The sequence below is a fragment of the Harpegnathos saltator genome, unplaced genomic scaffold (genome assembly GCF_003227715.2).
Source record: "Harpegnathos saltator strain DR-91 unplaced genomic scaffold, Hsal_v8.6 scaffold2, whole genome shotgun sequence".
NCBI lineage: Eukaryota > Metazoa > Arthropoda > Insecta > Hymenoptera > Formicidae > Harpegnathos > Harpegnathos saltator.
The window spans coordinates 850,215-871,866 of NW_020229983.1; the positions used below are offsets into that span (position 1 = coordinate 850,215).

Sequence of the window (21,652 nt, forward strand, 5' to 3'; positions counted from 1 at the left end):
CTTTGCTTTTTTCATATATAAGCATGTACATAAATGTGCACATAATATATATATATTAAACCTCTTCTTTATTTTCTTCAAATAGGTGTTTGCTTGAAGAAGTTTCCTAATGTACAGATTTCGATATTTGAAGATCATATGAAACGATGGTTCAATACTTCCATGCACCGATCAGACTAAATTAAGTTCTTTTTTAGGATCTGTTTACATTTTTATAGTGCAAAATATTTGTAAGTTAAACTGGCTGTGTCTATGTTTCAGATTTTCTTTAATTCTTTAATTCTCCCAAAGTTTAATTAATAAATAATATTTATAGTTATTAGATTTTGAAAACTATATTTAAGTTTTTTTCTTTGTTTTTGGAAAAAGTGATACAGTTCTTTCAGATTTTATTTAATATTAATATAGTTTACTAATATAGTTTATAATTTCTTCTTTAAGAAATAATGTATATTACATATACTATGTATTACGAACGCACTATAATAAAAAATAATTGTAATTATCTCTGTCATTGTTATCTTATCACTAATTATAAATTATTGATACTACTTTTGCGCAATTTGCATTGAATACAAAACGGTATATATTCGTCACAATGATGTCAAAATGACATAAAAATGACGTCCAATTATAGTCATTTTTATTCCCGGTTTGATGTCATAGTGACTTCTGCTGTTTTTTTAATGTTTTTTTGACGTTATTTTGATATTATCGTGACTTTTTGTTCTCCTTGGGAAGACGACTTAAGTTTTATGTCTCGATTTTGGACATTGTGTTGTCTGGGAAGTTACTAATTTATTCATTGGCAGTCATCATTCAGTAGAAAGAAACAAGATCTTTCGCTTTCGCATTTACATTTGCTTTCGTTTTCATAAAAAACTTTTTTTTCTTCCGCTTTCGCATTCGCTTCGTTATAAGCACTTTTGTTACAACTCTAATGTATATATATTTGAACATACATATACAATTATCACTTTTTAAACTTTTGTGTCTGATATTATCTCGTCCATATGTCACGTCCATTCGTCTCACGTTATTGCGAGTTCGATGATGCTGGTTACATATTTTGTGCATCGGATAACTGACGTTCGTTTACACGATTAAGCAATTTCTTAAGAAGCCGATACTTCAACTCATTGACGTAGGTAAATTCAACGTTTGAATCTTTATAAACTTTATAAAGGCAACGATCGACAACCCCGTATTTGGCAGAGGCGACTCCACGAAGGTACCAAACTCCTTCCTCCTCGATATATAGACCGCTACCTCCATCTTCATTGCAGATGCCTGAATCTGATAATCGTTCGATTATATTCATCACATTTATATCGACTGAATACTAAGGAATTGAAAACACGCGTTTTCCTCGACTTTATAACAATGAAACGTAAGCGCACACCATCAATGGTGATAGCTATCTTTTCATAATCTTGTTATATTATTACCTCATTACCCATTGCCAACTCACAATTATCTCGTATGAACCTTGTAAAAGTTTAAACGAGACATAACAAACACGAACGAATCTACCGCAATCATTTGCGCAGATAGACACTCACCGTTCAAACGGCCTGCACAGAACGTATCCTGCGCGACCAATTCGCGAGGATCTAAATTTTTTATACCGATGCATTCGTCGTGCTCGATGTACTGCATGTCCATTTCGTACATAGTCTGGTTATGTTGGTCGTTGGTGTTTTCATTCCATGCGACCATCTGAAATTATGACTATGAATGCATATATTTGTCCCTTCTTTACATTTCTATTTCTCCCTATCTATTTTTCTCCCTTTTGACGACGACAAGTTAGGACTTTCATCGCGTATTTCGCGAAAAGTAGGTAATCGATGTATTTAAATACAAATATGTCCTTATGATTTATGAGCATGGACGTGTAAATAAAGTAGACACGTGACACGATTAGCTAACATTGATATGACGTAACGGCACAAGTCGAATGTGCATAACTAAAGTTTAATTTGAAATTACGTCATTATGATATAATTTAACAACGATTAGCTTTCTTTGTGCGCGGAACTCGTGTCCGACTGCAAAAGCATCCTACATTGGATAAACGGCATAAAAACGTCCAATAACAAAATCGGCTTTTGCACGATTGATACTTGCTACCGTTACCTTGCCAAGTTGTTCTGGTTGCCACAAATCATCCCTACTAACGTCAAAGACTTTCCAGTCGATGCAAATGGAATGCACTAATATGTTTTGCTTAAACGGCGTTTTCAGCTTCAATACAGCTATGTCCATATCATAGTAGTAGTTAATTCGCAGCTCGAATATATATTCGTCCACGTCGATACTCTCCACTAACGACTTCTGACTGTACTGCTCGTCGGCATCCCAGGCACGATAACGTTTGCCGGCTGCCACAACGTAACTCGATGCGTCTTTAATCTTTCTTGTTGTCTGGTCAAAGAAGCAATGGACCGCTGTGAAAGCAGCGAAGAAAAGGAGAAAGATTAAAAACGGAGTAAAGAAGAATTTTGTCTGCTCAATAACTCACCTGAGACGACGAGATTGCTGCGGATGAGAGTACCACCGCATATTTGAGTGTATGTCATGTTTTCTTCTTTAAAGTAGATAAGGATGTGCCAAGGGAACATCACCGACTTAACCTCGACTCCATTTACGATTAGCTTTTCGTCATGTCTCGTGTATTTGCCGCATTTTAGTTTAGAGGAATGATTACTAGCTTGTGCGAACGCTAAAAATATCAATTTTTGCGCATATATGCTATCAATTAGTCTGTGAACGTCGCTTTATCGTATGTATGAATGGAAAAACTTTAGCACGATTCATGTAGTGAGAAAATTTTAATTTTAATAAGGTAATTAAGTATATGGCCAAAGTATCTGAATGTTTTGGTTTGGAATTGAAAAGAAAACATTAATACTATATGAAAAAAATTCCGTTAAAATGATAAAGAAATTCTCTGGTTGAAAATATAATTATAATTTATTTGTTTTATTCGTATAAATTTAGGTGATTGTTTCTCCCAGGAACCCATGCAACCCAAATCGTCTAGTTAACTTAATCAAGATTCTGGATAGTTCATAATGCACTAAATAATCTGATTAATATATTTATATTTTTTTATATCCTGAGTAATTTTAAATCAATTAATTTATTTTCATATTCTAAATAACGCAATCAATTCTTTTATATGTGCGCCTCAAATTTCAAAAAAATGTATATACTTCTATTTTATTTTAAACGCAGATAAATGAAGAAAAGATCAACATGAGTGACGTGAATTTGACATATCGGATACATGTTATCGTATATTAAATAATAATAATAATAATAACCAACTACTCACATGACGGTAGTAAAACGAGCAACGACAAGACTGCCGACAATGCTGCGCTCATGTTCATATCTGCACACTCTTCCGTTAAGCGATTTTCATTCTCGAAGTCAGTCAACGCAAAACTGCCGCGGATGCGGTATTGAGGCTCGATCAACACCTTCGTATAGAAGGTCGCCTTGCATATATTACGGTGAATCACGAGTAATTGGTCAGCAGCGGCCATAATTGGTGCCTACGCCAGAGGAGAACTAATGAAAACAATACTACTAGATCGAGAGATAATATTTTCCTCATTCGAATGACGTTTTTCGATTCAAATGCATCAACTACACAGACCGTTATATTATAACTCGTTATAACATTCCGTACAAGATTTGATATAATACCTAAGTCATTAACATTCAATGAGATTATTACACGGAGAAAAATGTTTGATTGTATCAAACAATTTCCTAATGAAATGCGAACGACAACGAAGTTCCGATTGAAATTATCAGATTGCAGTATAAATTACCAAGATTTCTAGCTAATTTAAACAAAATCTTGGTTTTTCAAGTCGAAACTGAATCGTTCATGTTTCAGCAGAAAACTAATTCCATCAATCAAACATTTTCCTAATTATACAAATTCCTTTCTAAACGTTAATATTAGGTGGTAAACTTAATTCTTACCGCTTTTCGTCTCCAAAATTGATTTGTTTCGAAGGGAAGATGAATGAACCTTAAGCAAAGTAATTTCCTCCATTTTCTACTATTTTTCCCATTTTTCCGGCAACAGGGCAATCCCTTGACTGTAGAACGCGGTGTCTTTTGAGACGATCCATTTATCCACCTATTTTTGGACTTTATCGTAACTGGAGAAGTGTATATCCGTAAGTGCGTGTTGCATCGACCGGAAGAGATGGTAATCCAACAGTGCCAAGCCTGGAGAATATGCTGGATGCGGGAAAACTTTCCATTCAAGATCTGGAAGTGTCTGCTCACGCATTTTGCAACATACGGTCGAGCGTTATGATGCAAGAGACTTTGCATCGATTGTTGGCTACGGATGGTCTTTTCTGCATTAACTCGTCACTCATTCGGCATAATTGCTGTTGGTAGCGATCAACTGCAACAGTTTCATTTGGATGTAAGAGCTCATAATACAGAATATCCTCCTAGTCTTATCAAATACAAAGCAAACTCTTATGCCCGTAAGTATTCCTCTTCGGCGTTCAAATGGCTGGTTGAAACTAACCACGGGTTTTATACCGAATTGAAACCGTAAGTTTCAGCATGGAAGGTCAATTAGAATATCTCAAGATGATCTACCGCAGATTAATTTTACAACAGCGACCAAAATTGATGTCGACGCTATAAAAATAACTTAAAGGTATGTAGATAACAGAATGATAATAATCATATTCGGAGAAAAAGAGAAAGTCGTGGGAGAGAAAGAAAGAGGGAGAAGGAAAGAAAGAGAGAAAGAGAGAAGGAGCGTACCAGCAGCGAGCGGCAAATATGTAAAGTTTGATTTTATGCTTTCGTTTGATAGCACCTGACCCTGAAAATACAACTACTATGGAATATTAAAGTGCGGTAAAAGCCACTGCTGTATTGATTTCTCAACGAGAGAAATATCATCCGGGTGCACAAAGTGTCAGGTTTGACATTATATGTTGTACAGAGTGATTATTAGGAGGAGGCTTGTGTTGAAGGTAAACGGTTATATTTCCCCTCCATGACTTCGACGGCCATTTTACTTACTAGAATCTGATACCTGAAATTCATCAGTTTCATTTGAACCGCTGTACAAGTCAGTTTACAAGTGAACGCGTTAAACATCGAAGAAAAAGTGTTTGTTCTTATCGAGTGTTTCTAGAGGGGAAGCAGGAAAATGCGAGGCACATCGTATATTTCGTAATAAATATGGTTCTAAAAAAAATTCAAGCAAGCTATTTTCAAATAGAATCGCGCTCTAATTTAACACTAATCTACCATAAACTACCTTGCCTATCCATTATGCCGTTAATCAGAGATTTTATTTATTGCTCAATATCTTTTCGCAGGATTATTGATAATTTTATTATATATGGCACTCTAAATGATCGCAGACATGATTTACACTGTCCACCCCGAACCATTACAACGGACGAAACAATTGATGATGTCAAAGCATATTTTGAAGAAAATCCATGTTCCTCGATTCAGAAATCTGCTCAAATTGTAAATTTGAAGCGAGAAATTTTTTGAAAGATCGTGTAAGATATCAAACTCCATCCCTATAAAATCGTGATATATCAGTTGCTGACAAAGAAACCGATGGAGGAACGAGTTCAATTTTGATAACCGGTATGTTTGAAAATGAGGACCTCAATAAAAAAGAAATTATTTTTACGGATAAAGCTCGTTTTTGGTTAAACGATTACGTCAACAAGCAAAATTATTGGTTTTGGGGAAAAGAAAATTCCATTTTTGCACCCTACTGTATACTTCAAATCAGAGAAATAAATTCAAATCAGAGAAATTTAATTTTCTCGACCACGCCCGATCTTAATGACATGAAAACTTCAATAATCATCTGCATGAAGTAGCGAGCGCCGAAATATCTAACACAAATATTATGCAGAATAACCAAAAAATATCGGAAAACTGAAAGACAACACTCGAAAATATACTCTGAACATTTCTATAGCTATGTTTACAACATATTTCAGAGCTTTCGAAAACGGTTGCAGTTCTGTGCACATTTCGATGAACAACATTTTGAAAATATCTACCATTAGTTTATATGCGCGAACAAATTATTGTCCTTTTTTTATAACATGTATTTATGTTATTAAAATATTATTTTCTTTCTCTCATATGTATGGTGATAAACTTGACGACTTTCTTCTACAAAATAACGATAGATTTATTTTGTTCGCCTTACTTGTTGCGAGGTAATTTACCATTTACGTACTTCCATATAATCTTAATAGTCATCCTGTACAAAATTTTCTGTATACGGAAGTTTATGAAAATCGCAGGCGACCGTTGAGCAATGACTAAGTGATTCAAAACAGGAAGAATATAATTTAGTTTAATGATTTATTGAATTTGTAATACAAAAGCGACATAAGTCGTGATTCTTGGATTTCCCATTTCTGTTTGTCAGTCAATGTGCACCGAAGTTACTGGAGTATTTTGCAAAATGAATACAAAATTTAGGATAATTGTCAATATTTAGGATTTTGTCGCTCTTATTACGTTGCTCATACGTAACGTTCATTCATCTCGTGTCATTGCCGGCTCGATGATGTATACAACATATTTCGCAATTCGTATATCGTACAACCCATTTCCCTGTAGATGTTTACATTTTAACGTAAAAATTATGAATCCATTCAAGATAGACACTGATCCGGGTAAATGCAACGTAAGAGTTGAAATCGCAATGGTCATCCTTCTGGGGAGACGTGCTGATGACACCACGAAGATACCAAATATCATTTTTCTTAAAACTTAAGCCGCCACCGCTGTCTCCATCGCAGGCGCTTGAACCTGAAAACCATGCGGAGAATAATGCATTGAAGTTTTGGAGCCTGGAAGAACTTTCAATCCATTTACATGAACTAAGAATACTAACAATGAAAATGTGAATTTTCTTCTGTTATCTTAACTCAACCAATATTGACATCACGTGTTATCTACTGTAGCATATAAATACATATTAACTTGTTCCCTAATTACGTCATTATCCATTTATAAATTGACTAATTCTCAATCAAGTACAATGATTTCGTGTCAATTTCGCGAAAGTTCAAACACGACACAACAAATACAAGTTAATCTCGCACAATTATTTACGCACATAGATACTCACCATTCATAAAGCCGGCGCAGAACTTATCGAACGTGATGAATCCGCGAAATTCTAAAGGTACGTTATCCCGACATTTCTGTCGCTCCACGTACGGCATATTAACTTCGAATAATTCCTCTGTGGGCTTAAGAGTGGTATCTTTACCCCAGCCGACCAGCTGAAATCACCGAGCGAACGCACTGTTGTTTTATTCTCTCTTTTGATCTTACATTTGATTTCGATTCTCCTGTCTCTGAAGATGACGACGGAATATTTGTCATGTAAAAATCTGGATGACTGATCTGTTCAATTGTAAATTTACTCTTATAATTCGCGCGCAGACGCACGATGAAGTAACATTGACACAACGACTCGCAACGATATATAACTAAAAAACATATTGAGAAACGTGTCTTCTTGATGCTTTTGACAATTTTTTGATAACTTTCTGAATGTTACGTATACGTGCCTCCATTACGAAATATCTGCTATTTGATTAAACTGCATGAAGGCGTTTAAAGTTCGCCATTGATGTTTTCGCTCAAGCTCAAGTTACAGTCATAAACTCACAATCATGTTTGAGATCCTTTTAAATTTAATTTTTATCCTTTTATGATGAAAAATGCGACGAGACGTTCGTTGTTTCCCATAAATCAGATAATCTGTATATTTGAATACAACTTTACCAACTTTAGATTTGTGAACACGAACTTGTAAACTTATGATTCCGACATGCTGCATAATTAGGTAACATTGATACAACAGCACGCATCGACATGTATAAAGTTACATTCATAAACACATCATTATAATATATTCTGCGATTACCTTCCAATTGATTGCGCCGCACTCACGCTAGATTACAAAACATCTTCATTCTAACTGAGTTATGTGAAGATATCCAACCAATAGACTTTCTTGCGATTTATATACCATTTATACTCGTTTATCTACCTTTCCTAATTGTCCCTCTTCCAGCTGCTCTTTGTCGTATATATTTTGCCAATCCACACAGATGGGTGACACATACATGTTAAAATCTAAAGACGTCTGTAGTTTCACCAAAGCTATATCCTCGGCAAGGTTACCTCTCGTTCCAAAGTAGTCGGAGCGCAATTTTACATACTCCACCAACGACTTCTGGCTGTACTTCTCCTGGGCATCCCAAGAACGATAGTATTTGCCAGCAGCCACAGCGTAATTCGACGCGTTGTAAGGTTTATTTTCAACCTCGTCATAGAAACAATGTGCAGCTGCGGGTGGAAAGAGAAAACGAGACTTGTATAAAGGATCGATGAGAAGAAAATAGATTTGTCTGTTCGTTGACTTACCTGAGACGACGAGATTCTTGCTTATCAGACTGCCACCGCATATATTCTTGTACGTTTTGGCGCTATCTTTTACGTAGATACCAACATGCCACGGAAACGAGCCTAATGTGGACTTAATGCCGTTGCCAACTACAATTAGTGGATTGTTTTGCGGGATGATTATGCCACACACTATTTGTGCACAACAACGTTATTAGTATTAAAACATAAACGAAAACCGCGATAACGATTACATAAGCCATCACAGATGAATAGTGAGACGGAAATGTCTCAAAAACATAATTATGTATATGATACCGACTATTCGCCAGCTACAGCAAACATATTCAACAACTATGAAACGAGGAAAGTTCGAACAGTTATTAAGTCTCTTGGCATAATTTTAACTGTGACATAACAAACGAGAAAATGACAAAATTATAAATTCTTGCGCACCGTTTTAAATAAAAATATATTTGTATGAAAGAATGCTTCAGACTGCTAGAATATACTTATAAAATGCTTTGAAAGTCAGTCGACTGAGCTAAAATCAGTGTGATATGAAGTTTTATCACGCATCCATATATACGTATATTGTAGTCATTTTGTACTTGTACATAAACTATGAAGAAGACAGGATAATTTTCGGTGTGTTTTATAAATACCCACGTGATTCAACATATTCTTTCATATAAATATTAATAGAAACATCTCATATAAAAATATCGTATTTTGGAAGTAGTAGGAAAGAATTTTCAGCGTGCCATTTTTCTTTCGTCTGTGTTACGATCCAAGATGGCTGTTAGGTATGCTGAGAAATTTTAACGGGCACAGTCATACGAAAAGTTTCAGTTTAGAGTAACACTTTTTTGTACTTTTAGCGAAAATCGTTCAATTTGTCGAGACATTTCTGTTCACGTCTCATATCTAATGAATAAAAAGTGGACATGTCACTTTCACCTAATTCACAATGAAACATGGCGTGATCCCACACTCCACTGTCGAGACACACCATTGACAAGTTATCCAGACTGATTAAAGGTAATCTATAAAATGGTTTACAGGTCAACGTGGCTTGTGTCCCAGGTAGTATAGGCTCGCTACAAGACACCTCTTCTCCTCTGTAGTTGCAGGAAATGTCTACGCTGGTGCTGTTCAACGGCGGGCAAATTTCTGCGAAGATAAACATCGGATGAGATAAGCCATTAATTTTACCATCCGTCGTCTGAATAAAGAAAACGTCGCTCTTTTGTAAAAATATTAATTTTAATAATTATACGTTAATATATTCTTAATAATTAACTCGTATCGAAAGACGTTTTACAGCCATTTGTTGCGAATACTTATTGTCAAGAGAAACTCACTGAGACAGGAGACCTGATGTTCCCATGTTTTGTAGACACAAATGGTAGTACTGCTACTGTCCAACGTGTAGTCTTCATTACAAGTATAAGTGAGAATACTATATTGCGGGACTATATCGCCAGGCTGTTTGCGGCATAGCTCATCGCATCCTTCCAACTTATAACGTCCACCTGTCGGCTGCTCAGGTAATGCACAACCGTTTTCTTGATCTCCTTCCCTAAATTTCCGCGAGTGCATGCGTAAAAATTATCGATTCGAGTATAGTAATCAGTAGGAAATAAAAATATTATTAGATCTAGTATTAGATCTAGTATTAGTAGACCTAGTATCAGTAGGAAATAAGAATATTATTAAATCTAGTATTAGTAGACCTAACATGAAGAGTGTAAAATCCTATTGATGATTAGTCATTAGTGGTTTTATATGGAAATTGTGTGTGTATATATGTAATTGTGTGTATAGGAAATTGTGGCAAGGAAGTATTTAACCTACGTAATACAGAATGCCTCATCGCTGGAGTCGCTACAATCAGCTTTATTATCGCATTTGACACTAGGCGGTACGCACTCGTTGCTTCCACAGCGGAACTCATCGTCTCTGTTTAAATATGATAATTAAATGTTTTTATTGGATACACTTAGGCATTCTGAATTCTCTTTTATTGTTAAAAATGACTATAAAAGTGGCTTATAAGCCTCCTAATTGGTTATAAGCCACTTTAGAGTCCCTTTTAGTAATGAAAGAGAGTTCAGAATATGGATCTTAATTTCCTTTCCATCCAGCATCAACAACAAGACAGATCCATCCGTTGTATGTTATTAAATAAAAAATTATAATGCATCATCTGTAGCCTAAAACAATCGTACATACCTACACTGTCCACGATCCTGCTGCGTTTTGTGTATTCCTGGTATACCATCATTAACGTCACTAGGATCTGTATTTAAAAAAATAAATTTATAAATAGGTCGTTAATTATTTTGGCTAGTACTGTAACTGAACTTACAGGACTGAAATGGTGTTTCTGTTTTGTTCCTATTTTCGGATAGTTTCGTCATGTTTATATCATAGGAGACCACGTTAGGAGAGATAATATTGAGATTTTGTTTGTTAAGATTCTCGCTGTTATTATTAAACCCGTTAGGATTGTTTCCAATCTGGAGGACTACATTAAGGGAGACAGTGTTGAGATTTTGTCCATTAAGGTACCCTCCATTATTACTAGTCCCGTTAGGATAACCTTCGTTAGGGTAGCCTTCCTTGAGAGGGACCACGTTAGGAGTGGCGGTGTTGAGATTTTGTGCGTTAAGATGCCCTCTATTACCGTTATTAGGATAATTCTTATCATGATAGCCTCCATTTGGGAACATTATATTGAAATTGATGTTGAATATGTTAAGAGACTCTCCAGTAGCACTGGCCTCTTCAGAGTAATCGCTATTAGAGTATTCATTGGTAGGAAAGTACCCGTTAGGATTATCCCTGTTAAGGAAGCACCAATTAGGATAGTTTTCCTTAGTAGAATCTCTGTTAAGACAACTGATCTTTATTGCCAGTTTGATAATCCAGTTTGTATTGCCCACTAAGGGCTTATTTACAATTGTGGATGCCGGAGTCATAGGTTCCATGTTCACGGATTTCAAATTCAGAGACGACGGAATCATAAATGCTGCATTACTGCCTGTTCCAAACTGGCTAATATTGCTTTGTCCATTATTGAACCATAATTGATTATTATTTTGTGCAGACGCTGAAAATATGAATTTTGGCATTTTTCATTTTAGAGTATTATGTTAGGAAAGACAACGCTAAACATCGCTAAAACATCGTATGCATTACCAATGGTTAGCCTTTTGCATGGATGCTACCAATTAATCCTCACAAATTATTCTATTATAATTAGAAAGACTTTTATATAAATACATAATTATAACATAATCAGGGAGATTTTTAATACGTATATTATTATTGATCAAGGTCTTTTCTACATTAAGTCAAATAAATACCGGGAATTATTCAATAAAACGCAAAATATTGGTTTAATTATCCAAATTTATTTTGTCACCTTGAAAATAGACTCCATTTGATGCAATACACTTATGCCAACGAATAATCTAGTCGTCGAAATACTTCTTATAGACACTTTCCGGTATGGCCTTCAGCTTCTTCTGTGTATTTTGTTTGTTGTGGCTTCAGTGGGCTCAAAATGTCTTCCACGAAGTGGTAATTTGAATTTGGGGAACAGGAAAAAGTCTCACAGGGCCATATCTGGCGAATAGGGTTTGGTCGATAACATTCCTTGAATTTTTGGTCAAAAATTTGCGTACTAGTGTCGATATGTAGGACGATATTATCGTGGTGCAAAATCCAAGAATTGTTCTTCCATAAATCTGGCCATTTCCGGATTCGTGAGACATGTCCAAATCCTGAGTCATCTCTCGTAATCTCGCTTAAATAACGAATTTCCATTACCAATTTCTTTACTTTGTCGATGTTTTGATCAGTCGAGGACGTTGGAGGTTGACCGGAACGAGGCAAGTCTTGAACTAATTCGCGGCCTTCTTTGAATGCTTTGTATCACTCATATGTTCGTGTTTTTAATAAAACTGACTTACCGTAGGCCTTCTTCAACATTTTCAACTATTCAGCACAAGAAATTTCATTGACAACAAAAACAACAAAACTCTGAGGCAAACTCTTTGTTCGATATTTTTATTCATTTTAAAAATCGCAGAGCACACTTACTGTTAATTAATAAAACCAACAGCTGTAAACAAACTAGTTGACAAATCGCGCCAAAACTCTACGTGACAATTAAGTACATTGATACCAACTTACAGCAGAACATTTTCTTTCGTACCTTTTACGTGGGCTTTTTAAATGAGCAATTCCCGGTATTTATTTGATAGAATGTATTTACTTTCAACTCACTGTTCACATATTTTGTTATTTATTCAAATCTGTCATTAAATGTTTTTCCGTTAGATAAACGATGTGTTCCGTTTATTTAACAAAGAAAAAGAAAGTAAGAAAAAAAGAACATCATCAGTAATCCAATCATATTATATTGGAGTGACAATCATAGAAAAAGAAATACGCGCAAGAGCCAGAATAAATTTAACAAAGTTTTATAATCGGATTTATGTATGCACTGTATCTGCAAAATTCCACTGATTCTTCCTAACATGCGATATAAACTTCATCCTTTCTAGAAAATTCCTCATTTGCATCTTGTAAATATTCAATCAACATCTAATGTATTTATATCGCATAAGAAAAAAACATTGATAAGTTAAACGTTGAAGTAACTGAATAAAATATTGAGATATATAATATCAGCTATATATCTGTCGCCTAGCTAATACTGTCGCCAATTAACCAATCTGAATCGAGAAATAAAAGAGAAACGTCCGATTTTGTCAAATCGCAAGGGAGTCGTCTTTCATCACGACAACGCCAGACTACACGTTTCGAAAAAGACGCTGCGCAAACTGAAGAGCCTGAAATGGGATGTCTTAACGCGTATTCTCCTGATATCGCACCATCTGACTATCACTTGCTCCGGTCATTGCAAAATTATTTAAATGGAAAAAACTTTGACTCTTTGGAAGCCTTAAAAAACGGCGTCTCTTCGTTCTTCGAATCTAAACCGCACAGTTTTTATGATCGAGGCATCCGTATGCTGCCAGAACGTTGGGAAAAGATTATAGAAAACGATGGAGAATATATCATTGATTGAATAAAGATTTTTGTTTGCCTAATCACTGTGTGACTTTTACTCACAAACTCCGCACGAACTTTTGCACTCACCCAATACATTGATATGTATTGATCCTCAACCCAGAAATTTGCACGCAAATAAGTAGCCTAATAATTTTGCCAAATTTCACTAAGTAGATCAAGTTTAAGTTAGTTGTAAATTTAATTAAAAGCTTAATTAGAAATATAACAATTTGGCTATTAGAGACAAAATTTGTTTAAGGAAATATACGACTTTATTATTTGTTGAAATTAATGCACGGTTGATTAAGAAAACAGCAATTATTATTAAGTACTTTATATGTGTGACTTCTGAGTCTTCGCTTCTACAACAAATTATTCTTACAGATCTTATCAAATCCTCTCCTGCTCACGTATATAAGTAATACGCAATGTCTATTAATATGAGTAGCACACAAGTTATGTATAACTGGCGAAGCAAAGATCCCATGTTCGAATCAAGGAAAACGAGTTTTTTAAGAACAATGTAACATCAATCAATCAAATGATTAATTTCATGTAAAAATCACCATGCGCTAACACGAAATATGCACTAACTTACGAAACAAATTCAGTTAAAAATGTAAGAAAATTTATCGTTAAAATTATGAATACAACTTGATTTGTGCAACCAAATCTATGCAACCAATTACCTTATCGTAACCATGTAATCCAATTTACCTGGTTATCTTAACTGAATCGCGTATGATCAATTTTGTTTAGTATCCTCAATTTTCTATTCTATATTCTACTATAAGAATTATAATATCGATTATAATGTCATATATGTTATAATATATACAATCTATTATAATATCTTTATATAATCATATAAATCCACATTTTATTATAAAAATCATTAAAAAGTTCTATATTTTATAAGAATTATTATATTATAATCATATTTTACATTAAAACGATAAGAACTGTTAATGTTAAGAATTCTATATATTTTTATTTTACTGAATAATCTGATTAATATATCTGTACATCTGATTAATATAGCAAATTTTTCCATGTGCACTTGAAAATTTTCATACATCCTATTTTGATTTTAAATGCAAACAAATAAGGAAGTAGCTGAATGACGTTACTTGGACGCATCGGAATATCGCATTATGGAATTATAAATAAAATTAATGCTATTAAGAAACACATTCCTCGGTACATTATTTTTAATGTCATTACTTGAAAGACGACACAACCGATTGTTCGCGACACGGAAACACGTCAAATCACGGTGTGATTAAATTCTATAACCATGTCAAATTTTAGCATTCTACCGGCGGTTTTTCACACGAATTCAATCTACGAAGCGTGACCTATCAGGAAAATGAGCAAAGGCATAGACTGAAAAACGTTATATAAAATACTCACAGAATGGCAAGGTCAGCAACAACGAAACTATCGTTATTGTTAATACTGTCAATACAGCATATGCGTTCATAATTATAGAAACGCCTATAGGAAAATACCTACTTCCCAGTCAACGAGAAACTGAACGCGAGTCTCACACCAAGGTCTAACTTTATACGTGGAAGATTAACCGGTTTATCTTGCGATGATTCAGCACCAATTAACTTGGCATGTTGATTCCGGAAAAAAAAGAAAACTTGAATGGAACTTGAATGATATTACAAATTTGATAATGGCCATTCGTAGAAAAATTCATGACCAACGTCGAAATGTAATAAATAATGTTACGATAATAAAAATTACGAACACCTGTGATTACGAAATGTTGCGTGATTATTGTATAACCTTGAAGATGAAATTTCAGTGTTTCAGTGTTGACAATGTTAAATGTGTGGATCACGTTTGAATCACGATGGAAACACATTTTTAAAATTTATATCAAAGCTTTCGATAAAGCTAATATCGAGCGTCTCAGCATACTTTTATAATTTTATTTTTCTTCATGTATATTGAGAGAGTCCGAAAATTCAAAGCATCCTCGCGGCATAAAGATAGAATGAGTCAAGTTGAACAAAAAATTCCTGTAGCATTTTTCAAACAATCAGTTAAATTTTGAGATATTAATGAAAATGGATAGACTAATCAACATGCATAATGCTATGGAACGAGTTCTGCAGCCACGATATCATTGAATATTGCTTCGTCTTGTTGATTGTTTATTGGCGATACTTAATGAATATCATTTGGCAATAAAAGAATAGGAAAGCAGTACGTAAGGCATGACCGCGTACTTATTTACATTTGATCGCAACTGACATTGAAAATGTACAACATGAACGAATAAAATATTTATATAGCAAATATGATGATTTGTCGACGAAAGAATTATCATTTTTAAGAAAATATAATGTCGTCATCACTTGATACATAAAGTAGTCTGCCCATCAGAAAAAATTCGGAGTCGACGAATGAGTAGTGACACAGGAATTAAGGAGAAAAGTATATCATACAGATTAACTATTTATTTAATCTGCAATTTAAAGACGAGAACACACAATAGCGAAAATATTTATATCCTCATTTCTCCACTTCAAACGATATTGCCGATATATCATGTGTGCGTTTGTGTATATGTATATTAGAATTGTAACGAATATTCGCTTTCGCTTTCGCTATCACGAAATACTAATTCGCTAATTATGCGAAAATTTTAGCGAAAGATTTTGTCCAACCCGCGGGATTCGCAGCTTTGCTGGGGACACACTAGGTGGCGGAGGAGTGCAGTTTATGTTTCATTCATTGATTTGCCGGTTAGAGACACTTTAGACTTTAGAGCTTAAACATGTTTATTGAAAATAAATGAGTGCAAGTAAACTTCTGTGTGATATAAATTATAATAGTTAAATAACTAAGTGTAATAAATGATAAGTGATAACAATAACGATAAAACCAAAATGCATTTTTATTTAATAGTTTGATTTCTCCCGCACGTCGGCTCACTATAGCGAGGTCCTATCGCGTAATAGCCGTATCACACTAGCAACTCGCGACTGCAGTTGCGGCTACGATTGCGATTGCGACTCTTCCTCGACCAATCAAAAAGCAGCGACTCGCGGCTGCAACTCGCGACTATCGTTTGGACGGCTGTCCATTTTTCGAGTCGCAGTCGCAACCAATCACAGAACTCCGTATAATCACGCGACCCGTTCGTCATAATCACATTTATTTAATAGTATGTAGAAGTCGGTGATCATTAGGATAAGGTTATATCTAGTGTTGTTTTATGTGTTACATATTTTTTTTTAAATGTCGAAACAATTTAATAAAGAGATAGCCTATTATTAAGTAGATCTCGTAGAATGTAAACCCCTTCTCTGGGATTGTACGTGTGACAGTATTTAGCCACAGCCGCGATCGTCAATCGCAAGTGTGATTGAAAAACAAGAAATCGCAATCGCAATCGCAGTTGCAGTCGCAGCCGCGAGTCGCTAGTGTGATACGGTCTTTAGTCGGTTTCATTGAACTACAGAACAAACTGGAAGGAATACTGCCTGTATTTTCGCCGTATGACCTTGAACTGAGAGAGATAGTATCCAAATTGAATCTCCGTCTTTGTCTGTCATATATTAGGTGAACTAAAAGTTTAAGCTTACAAAAAATGCAGTAAAGTGTATATAGAACAGATACGAGGTGCGTTAAATGTAATAGAAGAGTTTTATAGATGCTAAATATTATGTATAAAATGTTTATATATATTGTTATAGAATGTTATTGATATACAATAGAATGTTATTGAAATAGAATGTTATTGAAAGTATTATTTCATAAAAAAGATTGACAAAATAAAATATTATCTTATTTCGCTTTATGATTATTATTTTCATAAACAATATATTTTTATAATTATATTATAATAATATAATTATATTATAATATTATATTATATTATAATATAATATTTTTATAAAAAGATTTTAATTCTATATTTATTATTGAAGAATAATTGCCCTGATTAAAGTATGACTAAAGATAGTACATACAAAATTTCGTTTCTCTTACCACTTGAAAAGATTTTATAACATTTTCAGACCCATATTATATACTGTGAAAACTTAGAAGAAATAGACTATAGTGCGTTAGTAAGACAGAGCGATATTCAACTTGGTCATGGGCTTTGTCTGGCGTGTTGATTCGACACGTATAAACGCAATGCTCGTTCCAGTTAGTTCTATAGTTCAATCGGCTTAGTGGCCGATTCGACAGCGTTCGGCGATCTTCGGCTACAATGCGTATGCGCACTTATAAGAGGAAGATTATTCTTCCGCATCATTCTTGCGATTACTGCCTGCCGATGCAACAAGACATATTCCAGCGGTAACTGACCAGCGGTTACCAGCGTAACAAGTCAAGATTCCTGCGACGACGGCCGAACTAGTAAGTCGCAATTAACATTTGGGACTTCGGGAATCGTAGACTCAGCGTTACTGCACCTGCGGTATTGATGTGGAAATGCAGTGGTATGCAAAATTTGTTGACTAAACTCATTGTTGGTTATAATTTCTAATATAATAGAATTGCAATATTCTAAGGTACATAGGATGTGAAACTTAGATAATTAACAAATACTTTTATATAATAGTAAATTATGAAAATTTCTTTTATTCTATTCTATTCTATTCTAAATTAATAAAACTCATCATATTATTCCATTCTTCCGTCAAATGCTCAAATAATTGTGTCACATTCGAGTGTTTACTGACTTTAATTCGGCGCGCTAGTTTATCCCACAAATGCTCGATAAGATTGAAGTACGGGGACTGCGATGACCAAGTTAAAATCTGCAGTTTTTAGTCGAGAACCAAATCTTTACAAGACTTGAGGTGTGCTTCGGATCGTTGTTATGTGTTGAAATATCCAGTTATTTGGCATTTTATGTATAGTGTATAGTAGCAAAATCTTCTCCAAGATATTCTTGTATATAACAGCACTCATAGTTCTATCAATATTGTTTAATGGACCAACGCCATAAGCAGAAAAAACACTCCATATTAATGCCTTCATGTTTAATTAGTCATGTTTAATAAGTTGAAATTTGATATCATTGTTTCTGGTACCAACTGGACGTGGCACATTATATCTTGCATCACTTCCAAACAGATTAAATTTTGAATCGAAAAATGCTACTTTTCTCCAATCTTCCACTGTCCAGTTTATGTGATCTTTGGCAAACTATAAATGGACCTTCAGATTCGTCTTGCTAATTAAAGGTTTCTTGACATCAATATGACCGAACAATCCAACATCATGTAAACGTCTTATAACGGGATAGCGGCAAACATTGGCGAATTCATTGCGGAGTTTGCGAGCAACGACACTTGCTATTTTCCGCGGATTAGCAATTAACTACATTTTAATCACGCGGTTTACTTTTTTGTTGTTTCTTGCGACCTTCCACTTCATGGGCGATCCTTTAGACCATATCCAGCGCCGTAATATATTATTAACAATCAATTTACAAATTCCTAACAGCTCAGCAATATCACGAGATACTTTACCACTTCGTGACAAGTTCATAATTCTTTCACGGATTTGTTGCTGCGTCTTTCATGCCACCTTAATGTTTATTGATCGATTACTCTTTAGGAAATAAAGTGATAAGCACTTAGTAGAAGCGTGATATAAGTAATAAACACAGTGGCCAAGAACTTTTGAACAATGACTCATTGAAAGTGTGTCTGTAAACACACTTTCAAAAAGTAAACTTTGGAAGACACGAATACTACTTTCTGTACATTATCAGAGATTTATATTTACTTATAGTTACAGGTTACTTGCTCTTTCTATTCATAATATATTGCCAAAAATAATTTTGGTCAAGAATTTTTGCACACCACTATATATTTCAAATCAGAGAAATAATTACAAATCAGAGAAATAATTTCAAATCAGAGGAATCTAATTTTCTCGACCACGTCCGATCTTGATGACGCGAAAACTCCAATGATCATCTACGTGGAGTAGCAAGCGCCGAAATATTCAACACAAATATTACGCATAATAACCAAAAAATATCGAAAGACTGAAAGACAACACTCGAAAATACACTCGGAACATTTCTATAGCCATGTTGAACAACATATTTCAGAGCTTTTGAAAACGGTGGCAGTTCTGTGCATATTTCGATGAACAACATTTTGAAAATATCTACCATTAGTTTATATGTGCGAGCAAATTTTTATCCTTTTTTTATAACATGTATTTATGTTATTAAAATATTATATTCTTTTTCTCATACGTACGATGATAAACTTGACGACTTTCTTCTACAAAATAACATTTGATTTATTTTGTTCACCCTACTTGTTGCGAGATAATTTACCATTTACTTCCATACAATCTTAATAGTCACCCTGCACGAAGTTTTCTGTATACGGAAGTCTACAAAAATCGCAGGCGACCATTGAACAATGACCAAGTGATTAAAAACAGAAAGAATATAATCTAGTTTAATGATTTATTGAATTTGTAATACAAAAGCGACATAAGTCATGGTTCTTGGATTTCCCATTTCTGTTTGTCCGTCAATGTTCACCGAAGTCGCTGGAGCATTTTGCAAAATGAATACAAAGATCAGCATAATTGTCAATATTTAGGATTTTGTCACTCTTATTACTTTGTTCATACGTAACGTGCATTCCTCTCGTGTCATTGCCGACTCGATGATGTAGACAACATATTTCGTGTATCGTACAACCTGCTTGCCTATAGATGTTTACTTTTAAACGTAAAAATTATTAGAAATCCATTCAAGATAGGCACTGATTCGGGTAAATGCAACATAAGAGTTGAGATCGCAATAGTTATCCTTCTGGGGAGACACGCTGACTATACCACGAAGATACCAATAACCATTTTTTATAAAACATAAGCCGCCACCGCTGTCTCCATCGCAGGCGCTTGAACCTGAAAACCATGCGGAAAACCTGTATATTGAAGTTTTGGTGCCTTGAAAAACCTTCAACTCATTTATATGAACTAAGAATACTAACAATGAAAATGTGAATTTTCTTCTGTTACCTTAACTCAACCAATATTTACATCACATGTTATCTACTGTAGCATATAAATACACATTAACTTGTTGTCTAATTACGTCATTATCCATTTATAAATTGACTAATTCTCAATCATGTACAATGAACTCGCGTCAATTCCGCGAAAGTTCAAACGCGACACAACAAAAGTTAATCTCGCACAATTATTTGCACATACACAGTACTGGCCAAAAATATATCACCTTTAAGATGTTTAAGCATAACGTGGTTTAAAATATATAGATATGTATTAGGTCATAACATTTTGATATCAGGTGTAGTTTGTCGAATAAAGTACTTTAATCAAATAATATAAACAACATCTCGTGAAAAAATAACTTTATATTAAATGTCCAAAGTACGTTAAAATGAATAGTAAACTTTGAATAGCCGTAACCATGTTCAATGTCAACAGAGGAGCACCAGATTCATAATTTAAATGAAATAATTCTAATATTTCGTAGCAAAACCTTTTGCATCGATTGCTTGACAACGTCTGAGCATGGAATCAATGAGTGCATCGATTGTAGCTTGAGGGATCTTTTCCCATTCTTCTTCAAGTTGGGAGAATTTCTGAACCGCATTCTTAGCTTGCTTTCCTGCCAAACGTCTCTCCAACTCTTCCCACAACGATTCTATAAATATTTAAATCGGGGGATTGATTTGGCTAATCTATAAGAGTTACGCGATAGCGTCGGAACTACTCCTGCACTTTAGCTGCTCGATGTTTCAGATCATCACCTTATTGGAAGATGAAACCGCGACCAAGGAAACGTTTTGCATAAGGGAGCATTACATTTTGGAGGATGTTCATGTACACTGTCTGATCTATGATACCCTCGATTTTATGAAGGGGATCCATTCCTGTTGCGGAAAAAGTACCCTACACTATAACCGAACCGCCTCCAATGCTCCATTGTAGGAAGTTGGTACTTAAGGTCAAAGCGTTTGCCTTCAGGACGACGAATCCACTTTATTCCGTCACTACCAAACAGCATAAACTCACTTTCGTCGCTCTAAAGAACGTCAGACCATTGCCGTGATGTCCAGTTAAG

At 34.7% G+C, this 21,652-nt stretch overlaps 4 protein-coding genes and 1 long non-coding RNA gene across 18 annotated transcripts in view; 1 reads left to right on the forward strand and 4 right to left on the reverse strand.

The window, feature by feature from the left end:
- The window catches only part of LOC112588359 (uncharacterized), a 40,288-nt gene extending 30,701 nt beyond the window's left edge, over positions 1-9,587 (forward strand). Inside the window, exon 5 of the long non-coding RNA XR_003112793.1 lies at positions 9,528-9,587. This is a non-coding gene — a long non-coding RNA (uncharacterized LOC112588359). The remainder of the gene's footprint in view (positions 1-9,527) is intronic.
- LOC105190946 (modular serine protease) overlaps positions 1-21,652 on the reverse strand; it is a 70,570-nt gene that overhangs the window by 24,426 nt on the left and 24,492 nt on the right. Inside the window, exon 10 of one of the 3 annotated variants that reach the window (XM_025297956.1) lies at positions 19,923-20,466. The exons of the other annotated variants lie outside the window; for them this stretch is intronic. Within the exon in view, the coding sequence (XP_025153741.1) occupies positions 20,282-20,466 (185 nt within the window). The 3' untranslated portion in view covers positions 19,923-20,281. Of the gene's footprint in view, positions 1-19,922; positions 20,467-21,652 lie in introns of those variants that run through there. 3 annotated transcript variants of the gene reach the window in all.
- LOC105187101 (modular serine protease) overlaps positions 1-21,652 on the reverse strand; it is a 63,826-nt gene that overhangs the window by 14,188 nt on the left and 27,986 nt on the right. The gene's annotated exons all lie outside the window — the stretch shown is intronic.
- On the reverse strand, positions 779-4,687 carry LOC105186541 (serine protease 48). Of its 2 annotated transcripts, XM_011146818.3 has the most exons (6): positions 4,003-4,687; positions 3,341-3,563; positions 2,525-2,725; positions 2,140-2,450; positions 1,563-1,719; positions 779-1,296 (listed from the first exon to the last, which is right to left on the reverse strand). In XM_011146818.3, the coding sequence occupies exons 1-6, from the start codon at positions 4,360-4,362 to the stop codon at positions 1,061-1,063; spliced, it is 1,488 nt and encodes a 495-aa protein (XP_011145120.2). In that variant the 5' UTR covers positions 4,363-4,687; the 3' UTR covers positions 779-1,060. The 2 variants fall into 2 exon arrangements, with proteins under 2 accessions (XP_011145120.2, XP_019698504.1); XM_019842945.2 differs by lacking the exon at positions 4,003-4,687 and having other exon boundaries at positions 3,341-3,575.
- Positions 6,376-15,099, reverse strand: LOC105186540 (modular serine protease). 10 transcript variants are annotated; one of them, XM_019842942.2, is made up of 10 exons: positions 14,965-15,098; positions 10,835-11,578; positions 10,699-10,765; positions 10,321-10,425; positions 9,828-10,045; positions 9,424-9,636; positions 8,485-8,655; positions 8,108-8,406; positions 7,175-7,331; positions 6,376-6,852 (listed from the first exon to the last, which is right to left on the reverse strand). In XM_019842942.2, the coding sequence occupies exons 1-10, from the start codon at positions 15,032-15,034 to the stop codon at positions 6,665-6,667; spliced, it is 2,232 nt and encodes a 743-aa protein (XP_019698501.2). In that variant the 5' UTR covers positions 15,035-15,098; the 3' UTR covers positions 6,376-6,664. The 10 variants fall into 10 exon arrangements, 6 of the variants coding, with proteins under 6 accessions (XP_019698501.2, XP_025153747.1, XP_025153749.1 ...); XM_025297962.1 differs by adding an exon at positions 11,894-12,277 and having other exon boundaries at positions 8,108-8,655; positions 14,965-15,040; XM_025297964.1 differs by lacking the exon at positions 14,965-15,098 and adding an exon at positions 11,894-12,824 and having other exon boundaries at positions 8,108-8,655; positions 10,835-11,310; positions 11,427-11,578.

What these genes read in the sequence shown, in the direction of transcription:
- LOC105186541 (XM_011146818.3), bottom strand. Translation starts at nt 4,362, where the DNA reads ATGCAAAGTCTCTTGCATCATAACGCTCGACCGTATGTTGCAAAATGC. An exon ending in CAGCAATCTCGTCGTCTCAG is followed by an intron (nt 2,451 to 2,524) that starts GTGAGTTATTGA and finishes CTGCTTTCACAG; the next exon opens with CGGTCCATTGCTTCTTTGAC. An exon ending in AACCAGAACAACTTGGCAAG is followed by an intron (nt 1,720 to 2,139) that starts GTAACGGTAGCA and finishes TCATAATTTCAG; the next exon opens with ATGGTCGCATGGAATGAAAA.
- LOC105186540 (XM_025297960.1), bottom strand. Translation starts at nt 15,034, where the DNA reads ATGAACGCATATGCTGTATTGACAGTATTAACAATAACGATAGTTTCG. An exon ending in GTTGCTGACCTTGCCATTCT is followed by an intron (nt 11,579 to 14,964) that starts GTGAGTATTTTA and finishes TCATATTTTCAG; the next exon opens with CGTCTGCACAAAATAATAAT. An exon ending in GATGAGGCATTCTGTATTAC is followed by an intron (nt 10,046 to 10,320) that starts GTAGGTTAAATA and finishes GCGGAAATTTAG; the next exon opens with GGAAGGAGATCAAGAAAACG.